This window comes from Amblyomma mixtum, chromosome 5 (genome assembly GCF_055824585.1).
Source record: "Amblyomma mixtum isolate Tamu chromosome 5, ASM5582458v1, whole genome shotgun sequence".
Lineage (NCBI taxonomy): Eukaryota > Metazoa > Arthropoda > Arachnida > Ixodida > Ixodidae > Amblyomma > Amblyomma mixtum.
The window spans coordinates 96,194,460-96,208,341 of NC_143016.1; the positions used below are offsets into that span (position 1 = coordinate 96,194,460).

At 45.3% G+C, this 13,882-nt stretch overlaps 1 protein-coding gene across 2 annotated transcripts in view; it reads right to left on the bottom strand.

Annotated features, from left to right (window-relative positions):
• Nucleotides 1-652: 652 nt before the first annotated feature.
• LOC149343094 (basigin-like) overlaps nt 653-13,882 on the bottom strand; it is a 278,232-nt gene continuing 265,002 nt past the window's right edge. For both annotated transcript variants that reach the window (XM_089545612.1, XM_089545611.1), the window contains 4 exons: nt 13,330-13,540; nt 11,870-12,353; nt 10,179-10,228; nt 653-7,211 (listed from right to left, as the gene is read on the bottom strand). In XM_089545612.1, the coding sequence (XP_089401738.1) occupies nt 11,902-12,353; nt 13,330-13,540 (663 nt within the window). In that variant the 3' untranslated portion in view covers nt 653-7,211; nt 10,179-10,228; nt 11,870-11,901. The remainder of the gene's footprint in view (nt 7,212-10,178; nt 10,229-11,869; nt 12,354-13,329; nt 13,541-13,882) is intronic.

Sequence of the window (13,882 nt, forward strand, 5' to 3'; positions counted from 1 at the left end):
ACCAAATTTTTCCTACGGCAACATTTTGTCCCACACTATCTGTCACAATCAAACTTTCACACAATTATCGTCAGAGAACGACGTAATAATGCGGAAGAAATTGCGAACACTTTTACTGACGTCACCTACCCATATAATGCTTTCGCGTTAATAAAAAGCAGGCTATGCTATCAGGCACATGCTATTCGACAGTTGAACTTACCACTTCTGGGTCCGGCTTTGGGCGAGCGGAAAGCATTTTATTTTCTTGGAAATATTTTTACGGCCTATCAAACGTGTCCTTACTGAAGTGAAAGGCCGTCGTGGCTACAAAAGCTGTATTTACATAGTGGCCATCTAAAATCCAACTTAATATGCGCGTCTGCTTGATTCGCCATGGCGTCCATGATTGTTATTAGTGGCTAAACGGAAGGTTAAGATGACTCAACAATTATGCGAAGCATAACCGCAGGGTGTGACATTTGTCACAGGCATCCTTCAGCTGGAGCATAAGTCCGAAAACAAAAAATGCAGCACTGAGAATTACTACTTGTGAACGTAAGGAGAGCCACTGTATAGTTGGCACACATAGCCTCGCAGACGTTACTGGTGATCGAACTGCCGAGCTGCATCGATACCCAGCAGGCATCGCTGAGTGAGAGAGGAACATCAATGCAGATAGGACATTTATTTCCTTTCTCTTGCGACGACGCCGCATACACAAGTGCCGCTTCGCACACGTGACTTCGTAATCTTGCTTGCTATGTACAAACAACGTGATCGCCGGAGCACGAGTGTGTAAATGTGGGCCTTAACTCGACGCTGTAGCTCTCTTGTTCGGTTTCTGACAAGTGAGTATTGAAATCATCAGCAGACGACACCGGAAGAACACCTAAAATAAAGCGTTGTGCCTTGTAAATACAGGAAATGAACACGTGACTCTTTGTTTTAGGAGAATGATCCGCTCGTTCATAATGTGCTCTATCGTATGGAACTAATAGAGCTCACTATGAGTGCCTGTGATCTGAAACAGACTTTAAAAGCGTCGATAACTGAACAAGGGTTGTCTTGTGCTTCCCCGCCGTTTCGACAGTCTTCGGCATGTGGCATGTTCAGTAACCTTCTGCCCTTCTGTCGGCTTGACGTTTGCTACACAAATTTTCTTCCATGAGCAAAACTTAACCCTTTTCGTCCAGCATAATTCGTTAACTACTGATCACAATTTTGGCAAGACGTTAGGTTGAAATAGCGAGTATAGAGAATGTCAACCCAATACACATTTCCTTATATGCTAGTTTCTGTCTTTTCTCATCAAATGCGCCAACTCTTTCAGCATTTCAGTTACGCAAGAAATATATATAAGTACATCAGCGGCAATAAGTTGCCTTCTTTGGGATGCCGGCATGAAAGTGGCATTTAATTATAAACTCAGCGGCCTTTCTCTACTCTTCCAAATGATAAAAAATTAGCGAGTCTTTATGGCAACAGCGAGGCGAAAGTAGTGATGTCCCATGCGGTAATATCTAAATTAAGCACAAAAATCTCGATTTCAAGCAATTCTGCCTGCAGTGAACTGAAAACATCGTCAGCCAAGGAAAAGTGAGACAATTTCAGTTCCGATAACCGTCGCGGTGACTTACTGGTCATAGTGCTCGACTACCGACCCGAAAGATGCGTGTTCGGTCTCAGTCGCAGCGGCCGCATTTCGATAGAGGCGAACTCCTAGAGACCCTTATTATGTATGGCGTCAGTGCAAAATTGAAGAACCGCACGTCGTCCAAATTATCCGGATCCCTCCACTACGGCGTCCCTCATAAGCTTGAGTGGCTTTGCAAGGTTACGCCTAATAAAACCGAAACCGAAATTTGAGTTCTTAGAATTCCCTGAAACTCGTCAAAAATTCTATTTTCGGCAAACTTTAGCTTTCAGATTCCTCTACCCCCCAAAAAAAATAATAAAAAGAAACAGAAAGTTCCGCAACTGGAACATCACTGGGCAAATGGGCAAAAGGCGCCAAACTTCTTGCTACAGAAGTTGCGTGTTCAGCTGAACGCTACCTCAGTAATTCAAAATTCCTCAGTTCAAACCGAGCTTTTCTTGGGGCCTTTTGTGAAACCCGAGAAAGGAAAGTTTTCTCAAAATAATGAACTAAGAGGTGGCACATCTCACGGCAGTCCTAATCACGCCGTAATTGGGCACAATTAGTAGTTCACCATTTTCTTTTTTATTGCGGCGCGGGCCCTCCAGTTCTCACCTGAGCTCATGGCAATGTATGACGACTGTGAGTGAATCAGAATGTACTATAAATAGTGAACAAATGAAACACAACAAATGAATGTCTCATGACGCATACAAATGAAACTTTGTGAAGTAGGAACACAAGACTAAGTAGAGGTGGTATAAAAATGGACACGTAGTCACGATAACCAACGTTTCTTGCACTTCGCACAAAAAATGAGGACAAGAATAGACATGCGGAAAGGAACTTCTCACATTGTTTGAGGCTCTTCAAAGAAATAAAAAGGCACACTACCTTATTCAGCTTAAAACTCAAGCCAATCAAGAAGCTTTGCATACACATACACAAAAAGGTATTGCAGTGCCCAGTGGAAAACTGAAAAACATTGACCCGACTAGATTTTGGTGCCCACAGTGTAGACGATGTAAACATACAAGCACACGGAAGGCAGATTACGAAATCAGCTGCCACAAACAGCACAGAATGAAGAGTCAATAAATGCCTGACTCCGATAAAAAGAGCTCCGCGTCCATAATACGCACCCTCAAAATCATCACTTCTTTTTCCACACTAAAAGATGTGTACAGACATGTTGGCAACACAAACAATTAACAAGAACTAAAAACAACCTGTGGACTAGAATGTATGACCCGAGCGTCGTAACCTTACCCGTACACCACCGATGCCGCCCTCGCTACACAATGCACGTCACACACGTGACCATAGAGAGCAGCACGGTTGGCACCACGGCGCAGCGATATCATGAGGTTGAAGTACCCGCACAAATTAGGGTAGTGTCTATCGACAATTTGCCGCGCCGCTTCCTTTCACTTCATCGGCTTCTTATAATAGCTGTTAATTCAACCAAGCCTAGCTTTTCTTTCCTGTTAAAACTATGTGAAAACACGGCGAAGGTATATTATTTGTTATTTTGACTTAATTTATATCCGTGCGTGGTCTTCATGAACAACCATTTTAGATTTTTTCCACACGTCCCTCTATCCATCGTATTCCCGCAGCTTCAAGGATAAATACTGCTACGAAAGGGAAAGCGGTCGAAGCTTGCTCGAATTTACTAGCGGGGAGGCTCATGCTTCTTCCCGTTCATTTGTTTCCTTTATTTTTCTTTACAACAACCAATGAGGCAATATGCAGTGGAAACTAAACTTAGTTTAACATGACTCCTTATGGAACAAATCTTAATCTAACAGATTGTTTAGTTTCATGGAAAGAAGCACGCTAAGTAGTTACTATCCCTAATTAAAGCGCTGTTCAGGACACCCTCATTTCTATGCAAGGTGCTCATTGTATTTCAAGAGAAAAATGAAAGAAAATGAAAGTACGCTGATCACAAGCTTAAGAAAGAGCTTCGTTAAAGTCTTCCCGAAGATTTCCTGCATACACTCCGAATTGGCTTATTATTATGCTAATTAACCCAGGTCTACGCCGAAGCTTTCCTAGATCCTTTATAGCGCAGCTTCGTAAAGCAATTTCTTCTTTTTCTCATACTCCTCCTTTCATCCTTCTCTGCTGTTCATCTGTTTGCTTTCTTTCCAAAAGTCAGCAAGTGCTACTTCCTTTGCAGTCAAAGTCACGGACTTGTTTCTTCACATTTCGTTTTTCTCCTGCTCGTGCTTCCACATTTCGAAATACAAGCAATATCTTTGAAGCAGTAATAAGTACTTAAGATGAAATACCCGTGAAATGCATTCTTCTAGATTCTTCATTCTGCAAAGCATTTTATAGCAAGCTCGACCGAAGCTGATACCTGTTATCTGCTGGAGACCAACCTGTGCAACGGATCGGTTATGGCTATTACACAACCTTGGGAAAATGTGGTTGGCTTATATAATGCTCCCGGAAACAGAAATTACACTGGTGTAATTCCTTTTACAAGGCAGTACTCAAAGAAACTAATGATTGAAATTTGTTGGCAGATATAGGAATACATGTAGAGAATGCCAACAAAAGCTGAGGTTTGCGCATATCTTGGCGTCTTTAAAATAATTAGCGAATATTAAACAATTCATGGCACTTTGAAAATTCCTAACACATGAGGCTAAAGGAGAGTAGAAATGAACTAGTCGAAATAAAATGTGGTCACTGAACATGAGGAATTTCAATTATCTGACGAACCATGGACAATTAAATAAATACCAATCTCGAAACGGAAACTTTATACTAAACTCAGTAGGCATGCATTAAATGCTAGATGTGCTAGAGGACTGTTTAAGACAAAGTGGTTTTGGAAGGGATGGCCCAAACAGTGCTCCATGAAAGAAATCGCGAATGTTTTAAATTGCTGTCGTTACCCAGGGTTTTACAGGGCTTAAAAGCTCACAGACTAGACTGATACAAACATAATTGGCTGTTGATAGCTCTAGCTTATAGCAGTGCATTTCCAACCAAATGCAGCGCCGGAAGCTCTCACTCGGTGGAAGTCGTTTCGTTTCATCTCAAGTATGAATATCTCGAACGCAGTCCTTCATTCAATGACAACGATGCTTACGTAACAAAATGAAAGCTTCCAAGGGGACTTCATCCTTAAATATGGGTACTTGAAATACCCGGCATGAAGAGAACAGCGCTCAGTACATTTATAATGTTTCCTTTCTGTAACCCCTAAGTAGCTTCGTTTCACCCTAGAGCCCCATGAAGTAACGAAGAGGTAGTCATGATATTAGAGCTCCAACGAACACTAATAACCACCCAGCTTAAGGAAGTGTTGTTTGCTTATTCTCCGGTGCATGTCGAAAGCAATATTGCCACTTTGCTCTTGCTTCTTTAAAAATGCGATTTGAACAAAAATCTAAATTAGGGGAGACTGCACGAAGAAATGCCAAAACAAAAGCCACTTTGCGACTCTTCGTACATAGACGAGCCGGCATGGAGGAAACTGCGCCCTCACTTTCATGTTTCTTGAAAATGTATCCGTGCCCTATACGGCAAAGCTCGGAATGCACACGTATGCGGCACTCGCTGTCAATCAGACAACTGAATGAAGGTTCAAAGACAGTAATGCCCGTAGTTGAGGTATGAGTGAAATGTGAATTGCACCCGCTAAAGATTTGTCCTTCGTTCATGAGCTCTAAATACGGTGGTTCTTTATTTCAAAAGATATTGTCTAGCCATTCCTAGTAGAAAAAAAGTCGAGTTTTTAGAGCATCATGTGGCCTCCCAGCTGAGAGGGTGAATGCCCATGCATTCAAATACAAACGAGTAAGGAAGATTTACCAACCCGGTTAGCTTAGATAAAATACAAATTGTTCGCGTCGAATGCAAGAAAACTTGACGGCTTCAGTTGTATGCTGTTCAAGTACAAGTACGCCAAAAGTACCTGTGAACGTCAGCAGCGAGCAACTGACGCAACATGATACCTACAAAGCATCGTTTTAGACCACGGACAGGCAATTCGGCTTAGGCAAAAACGAGGCCCCATTTTTAACCACGACATGCCTAGGCTCCTTAAGGGTGGCATTCCTCACTTTTGCGTGCCCTACTCAGTTTTATCAAGCATACACACGAGCCGTGTGGCACAGGTTGTGTGCAGACGCTCATGCTTCGAGACACGCTCGGGCAGTGGCGTCATCTATTGACTTTTATTGAAGCACTGCAAGTCCAGATCAGATTTCTACTCCACTTGACTGGGCTTTGCGTTGCTGCTCTGGGATGGATATAGCAAACGCTTGCTAGGTTACCTGTTCTGGCAGTGGTGATGCACACAAAGGTAACTCCTTGAAACATAACAAGAGCTATTATTGTACCTCGTGTCTGGGGAGTACAACGTTGATTGCACTCAAACAGCATGCCTCCTGCATGCTGCTTCGACCTGCGCCTTTCATAGCTATCCCGATTTATTTCGATACAACTTTTGTAAAAGTGCCGTCTTCTTTCCCACCGTAAAATGGCCAGACAATACCTTCCCGTTACAGCAGAGCTCGTGCAGATTAGAAAACAATTAATGCATCTCCTCGGACATAAAGATGGTCACAGAGGCGCTATGCCCACCAGTTTAGCACCACTCTTCAGTTTGTGGTGCCGATAGGACTACTTCTGTCCCATCGTCAAGCCTCAGTTTAGATGTCAAGAACAACATAAATACAAAGCGCCATGAGTCTAACTTGGAGGCCTATGCCGGCCTCACGAGCACCGCAAATTAACGCACATGAGCGGACACGTCTCTGACGCACAGTCACGTACGGCCGCACTTGAATATACGATGAACAACGGCCGCCACATCTGACACTATTACCTCCTGCAAAACATCAGCCCTGAGAGAGAGCCATCTGGCAACAAAACTCGGAACAAGCCGACGCGAACAGAGCGATAGAGAGAGCAGCAGCAACAACAACAACATCGTCGTCTCTACATTATGTACACCGAAGACGATGAAACGAGTCCCTAGCTCGATGACTTCACGTCTTCTTTCCGAGGCCGCGGGACGCTTGAAAGCCGCAGCTCCGCTGGGGATACCGACGTGGTTCCGGTTGCACGTCGTCGCGGCCGAAACCAGCGGATGCAAAAAGTGTTTCTGCCTTACAATAACTGTAGAGACACAACGTTACACGCACTTCTTGGGAACACAATAAAAGTAGAGGACAACGGGAAACAAAACAAAACAACACACGCACACACACAAGAGGTCGACATGAAGAGCACGGTCTGTTTGTGTGTCTACCTCAGGGACCGGGCAGCCAAAGAGGCAGCAACGAAACGGCTAGTGACGTCATCCGCTGCCGCCCGCCACGTCACCAGGTGGAGGCGGTGACATAATCTCAGCAGCGCCAGTCCAGGTGAACGGGGTGCAGCCATGCCTCCAGCACCACGAGTCACACACACACGCTTGCTGTCACCCGGCTGAGAGGTGCGCGGCCGTCGTGTTCAGTCGTCGCCAAGCCATCGCCCTCGCCGCATCTTGTTCCTGTTCTGCGGCCATCGAACTTCCTTCTCCTTCTCTTTCCGGCTTAGAACTGCCCCTCGGAGGACTGGAATCCTAAGGAGAGAGTACGAGCGAGCAGGTAAAAGCTGGTGTCAAGATTCCTAAAAGGACCCATAAAAGACGCCTATAAAAGCGGTAAGACAAAAAAAGGACCTTGGAAGCAATTGTACTGGTTAAGCATGCAAGCAAGACTTTGGTGCGCGTATGCGACGTAATACAAAGTTTAACGTCCACATCCATTTGTAGCCGTATCAAAAAGCGGACTTCGGAACGCAAAAAGACGTATGCAAGGACAGCACAGGACAGACAATGAGTGAAGTAAAACCTCCCCACCAGCTAAGGTTCGCATTCATCTTCTTTCACCTGAAGGTCAGCGCAATCAACTTAATACTACGATATAATCAATACCAGCTTAACGTCTTGAATTTAGTTCAAAAAGTCTGCTAATTATTTTTGTTTAAATGGACGATCAATTAATCTTTGCTCATTTTCCAGGAGCTGCTCCTCAATATACTAAGCTCCTGCCCGCAGCAAGAATATCTATGCGATCGAACTTTAATTTTGCAGTTTTTCAGAAACATGGAGAGTACATTATTAAAAAGTAAAACAGAGCTTCCTCTCCCCTCCTACCATTAGCGCTGCTTGCCCGTGACAAAGTGGCCACTCAGAAATAACAAAAAATGAAAACAATATCGCAGAAATGAAACATTCAAAAAATGCTTTTTTCAGTTTTCTTTTTCCTTTCACTCTTGCTGATTTCTTCCTACCTCTTCGTACACCATCTTTCTTTTTATCACTTATAGAAACTACGTGGACGTAGCTCGTCGGTCGGAACAGAAAACGACATTAGTTTGTAAACCGGAACTCCCTCGGGTCGTTTTCGCCCCATACTTGCGAGTTACTGCGTGCGTCGATTGATGGCATGCGTTTTGCGACGCTTCGGTAATTGGCGACGAATTTGCGACGTGCAGTTGATTTGAATTACCGCAGCTACATGTGTTTAGTCCACTGGAACATGTGCTGGTGTCGTAGGCACCACCATGATATAAGTGCAGAACTGATGCTAAAAGCAACAAATTCTTGTTCATCAAGTGTACTTGGTCACTCTCTCAAGTAATGCATGTATGCAGCTTATTTGATGTTGAAAAATTCACATTGATAGTAGGCTCATAGTTCCTATGACTAGACGCCTGGTGCTTAGTTGCTGTAGGTAGGTTAGTTGCTGTACTTTGAAATAATAAACCACCACGACTGTGTAATTTACACGAGGGGCCCAGACAAAAAAAAAGAGCTCCCCTATAAAGTATTTCGCCTCAGAATGGGCCGTACATTGCAAGAAGCCAGATTTTTCTCGTTTTTTTTTTTTTTGCCGAAAAAAAACGCGAGGAGTCGGAGCTGCGATATAATTGCGGCTTCTACATTTTGCCGCAGAAGCTCAACGAGGGGTTCACTGAGAACCCCCCAAAAAAAGGCAAAAAGGACCACTTTCTTTTTATTTCGCTTACAGCTTTCAAGACACGCGTAGATACAAAATATGCATACGGCAAACATTTTTTTCACATTATTTTTCTTCAGTAGTATTCTTTACATAGGTCCACTCAAGTTTTCCTCACTCACGAACTTTAGTTTTTTTTTTCTCTCTCCTTTTCTTCCGTTTGCTCTTATTCGCTTTTCACGCTCGAAAAAACTCAGCACGCAGAGTCACGTCGCGTGACAGGGACTAAACGAATGAAAATGGAGCACCGCTGTGCTTCGCCAACTTTGGGCGCAGTTTTCTCTTAGCCTAATGACCTCCAGCTTGCAAAAAGAGATAAACCTGAAATGAAGAGGGGCGGGGACCGGCCGAGGTTTCGAAACAGGTGCTTCGACTCGCTCGCTGATTTCTGCCGGTAAGCAGCGGGCCGCCATTTAACGGGCGGTGCGCTACAGAACTACTACTAGGGGTCCCTGGAATTAGCCCAAGGCACGCACAGACGTAGTAAAGAAAAAAAAAGGTTAGAGAAATGAAGGTCGCGTGTTAAACCGGTTGCGATGCGAGAGACTCTTTGTGCAACAGCGACAGAGCATACGGTCACGTGCAGGTTGTGGCAGCGTGAAAGGGAACATATTACAAGCCTTCAATCAATGATTTCTGGGCATAAGCACGACCGAGAAGCACACCTATTTTTTTCCCCTGCAGTTCTCGCCTCAGAAATCATCGCCCTCCAGGTATCTATAACGTCAACCCAGGAATAACAACATATTTGGTTTTTGAACCGAACTTCATACTTCTATCAACATTGCTTTTACCTGCCCATGTGGCTTTCCAAGAGCCGATGCTGAAGCACCGTTATTCGTACCTTTTTGACGCTCGTCTTATGAGCAGCCAAGTCTTGGAAAACAAAACATATTTAACTGTTAGATTTTTTTTCTTTTGTGGTCACTCCTGACCTTTTCTAATTTTCAACTTTCATTGTTCAGTTTTGCAATAGCTATGTTTTTTTTTTATTTCCGAGCTATACAGTGCACTTGCACGCTCCTCAAAGAAAAAATGTACAAAAAAGGGCGGTGAAATACGCCAAATTTTTTGTTTGTTTTTCTTTTTTCTTCCAGCAGCCCTGCCTCAACAAAATTTAAATAGCATCGGCGATGATATTCGGAGCCATACTGTGGTTTTCCACTTCCGGAAATGTAACGAGACATAGATTTTGATAACGGTTCGTAGAACAGCACAACTACGCCTCATGGAGGAACCTTATCTGATCGAATAATAGCCAGCTGATTTCAAGCCCTTAAAACCGGCGTATTAGACATTAAAAACCCTATATATATTCGGATTTTGTGCACGCACGGCAAAAATCTGGGAGCGGCAGGAATTAAGGCGGAGCTTTCTACTGCGGCTTCAACGTGCCACATGACACAAAGTTCCTTCAAGCATTAAGTCTGAGACAAACCAGAGCAAAAAGTAGAACAGGGTTTACTTTACTTTTCAAGTGCTGAGCTCAGTTACTTGCATAGAAAGGTGCGAAAATGTGTACTTACTTGTGACAACCTGGCATCGGGCGTAGTTGGCCGCGAACCATATTATTTACCTGCGCAAGAAAACATAAGCCATAATTTGTGAAATCGTAGCGGGAGAGAAACAAAGTGATATTAAATTTGACCATAATACAATAAATGCAAAAGTACCGTACGGGAAGTGATTTGATTCCAAGAAGTCACCTTAATGTCTAAGTCCATGTAATTAACCACCTTTGAGAAAGCAGAGGCGAGCATGGTACAATGTTTTCCACTTATTACTGAGTTGCTGCAACCCTTTGAGAAATCCTAGGCGGACATCTTGACGGCGGACATAATTTATGTGAGTCTTCGCAGCCAAACTTTCAATCGGTATAAGCTGAATTTGCAGTAACCACGATCTTTGCTTAGGTGATTTCTGTGGGCAGCCCCACATTTTACACATCACAAACATTAGTGACGCATTCTTTCAGGCTTCCACGCTAACTGCTCAAAAACTGCCACTGTTCAATCATTTCTTACACTGCCTCATTGTATACCATAGCTTAGGCGCTCATGAAGCACACAGATGTTTGGTCGGAAACGTTTTCAGTGTCCCCGCTACGTGCCATAAACCATCGCTTTTGGCCGCGCAGACAATCTTTGTTCCTTCATTTTCTCAAGTACAAATTATATTTATAAGTATTTTCTAAAAATCCTAATATGACGATGTAAAAGCTCGTCTAAGGGAGCTGCAGCCATCATGAGCACAAAGCGTTAAAAAGAATCAACGGTTTCGTTCACAATCGATATATCTATTCGTTCTGAAACGGAGGGATGCTCGTTATTTCTGAAATATTTTAGTGTTGTGTGCACTGCCTGTGGCCAGAGGACTGTATTACAGCCATGCACGATAGCCACTCGTCGTGTTTACCGGATGTACTTAGGCGCTACTACGAACGCCGCTCATCTGAACATCGATCGTTTCGTACCGCACGAGCTTAATGGTAACGTAAAGACAATCGAAAGTCCTGCAAACTGTTCTGCTGTGGCGCAAAGATTTTTCTACGAATTTCGACACAATACTTCGCGCCTCTATAATATCTGCAGTTGAAAGCCATCTAGGAGTCTCAGCAGTTCAGTTACGGCCATGCTACCTGGAGTGCACACAAAGGTATGAGCACAAAACAGAACACATGGACAAAACGTTGTCCATATGTTCTAGTTGACTTGAATTGAGGTTGTGAGCAACTTGTGGGGTTAGCCTTGCGAAAATTCCGCCGGAAATTGTTCAACTGCAGCGATAATTAGACCTTTTTTTTTCAAGGCGGAACAGTTTTTAGTGAAGCATATAAAGGGGACAAGACAGGCGCTGTCTTGTCCATCTTGTATTCCGCCTTGTAAAAGATGAACCAACTAGCCCCTAAGCTAACGCGGCGACTATTATATATTGATTAAAAATGGTAATTAGAGGCCAGACATAACAGGTATACTTCACCATGCCCACAATCCTCAACAACATATGGCAAGTGATTCTGTTACCATCTGGAGTCCAGGTCAGAGCCAAGAAAGAATTTTAGAAGAAGGGCGGAAGCCTCTTCCCTTCTATATGACTGGGTACACAGGGGTACTCTTGAGTGCTCAGTTTGAGTTCCTGCTCTGTGCGAGCTCTAAACACACAGCGAGACGCGTAAGTACTAAATGAACCAAGGCATCACACGCCTGTTGCCACTCACAGGTCGGGCGTTTCTCCTGCGGCGGCGGTCGGTCACCTGGCCCCGCAGTGGTGGGCGCAGGCCAGCAGCCACTGCACCAGCAGCGACACCAGCAGCGGCAGCAGCGAGCAGGCGGCCGCGCAATGCGGCGCACCAGCCGTGAGCGCCATGCCGCCGGCGTCATTTTGCACGGCGGCCAGGCGCCGGTGGCTCTCGAGCACGTGCACCAGCACCCAGGTGGCGTTGGCGTTGGCCGGCTTGCACGTGTAGTTGCCCGAGTCCGACGCGTCCACGGCGGGGAGAAGCAGGCGCGACAGTGCGGTGCCGTTACGGCCCTTGGCCACGCTCACGCGGCCGCCGCGTTCGAAGTTGATGAGCCGCCCCTGGTGGTACCAGAACACAAACGCCGGCGCCTCGGGGCTCTCGCTAATCGTACACGTCAGGTTCAGCGCCGAGCCGGCCTCCACGTGAATGTCGGGCCCACCCGGGATGCTGGCCTTGGGTACTGCGCCGTCGTTGAAATCATGTTTGTTAATTAGGGCTTAGTGCACAGCCGTAATCAACGGAACACTGAAACCAAGACACTAAATGTCTTCAGGGTGTTAGGACGCTACACGAACTTAAGCGATACATTGCGCTGTTGACTCGGAAACTTAGAATACGCGCTATGAGCTTAATGCGTATGCGGCGGTTCCTTGTTTTATACGCCATCGCTATGTGCTGAACGTGTTTTACTATGCGCAAGCACCGATCTACTAGCAGCTGAAGAGACATGCTTTAGAGACTTCTTGCTTGATCCAGATCTGCGAGCGATATTAGAACCATCGGAGCAATATAACTGAAGCTCTGGCGGAGTGTCCTTTTAAAGCTGAGTGCATCGACTTTGGAGGTAGTGAATAGTGCTGAGAAGGAACTGCGCCTGTGGTAAAGCTACGGGCCCAGTAGACCACTCCGCTAGCTGCTGAGAGCTAAGGTCCACCTGTACTCGTGTCTCTGTATTGTCGCTACTACCCAATTCCTCAAGTTATTATGGGTGCAACCATCACACTAATCCTATTATTTGTTAGACATTAAGCTTTCTTTTGACGACCTCACAAAAAATCATCATAAGCAGTACAAAACACCTTAATTCAGCCCAAATCGCATTAAAACCACTTTTCCGAATGACCTGTAGCCTTTCGAGCCCCAGAACTCGCAGACCATTGCTGTTAAACAATAAATCATTATCATCCCGCAGTACGTCACGCCTTTGTGTCTACCTTGTCCATGCACCACATGTACGATTTTAGAGCCACTGATCGACAGAAGTCCCAACCAGCAATGTTCTACAGGCGCCAGGTACTATCCTGCTTCCAGGTGTTCCGCTGTTACGCCAGTTTAACAAATCCCCGGGGGTTGTTGCTCAAGTCTGTTAGCGAAGGTTCCCGCCAAACAGGAAGGAACAAAGGTATGTATCATGCGAATAGGAGACATCCACTCACTGACGACGCGCAGCGAGACAACCTGTCTCAAGGGCGGGTCCGAGTTGACGAGGCACTCGTAGAGGCCGGCGTCCCGAAGCTGGGCGTCGCGTATCTGCAGCGCCCAGTTGTTGGAGAACTGCATGTGCACCGTCTGGAAGCGCTCGTCGGACGTGTACCGCGTCAGCCCCACGGTCAACAGGTGGAAGTCACGCAGCCGGATCCACGACACCTGCGGAGGGACACAGCAGGGCACTCAGGAAGAGGGGATGAATTTTTCCTCCGAAGGGCAGAAGAGGAAGGAGGGAGGAGGGGGAGGAGGATGCTCCTGCAGGCCAGCAAACACCTATTTTAGGATAGCTTTGATGTAATCGCCACCTTGACCACCACCTCGACATAATCTCAATGGCACAATGCTTCTGGCAAAGCCAACGACGCTGGTCGCGTTCCAAAGCAGGTTCAGTTTATCACTGCTACGAACTTTTTAGTCACTTCATGTGTGAGCTAACTAAAGAATCAAACTGGTTACCCTCTACGTACGCAGGATGCGCTACAGCGATAGCTGTGGAAATTA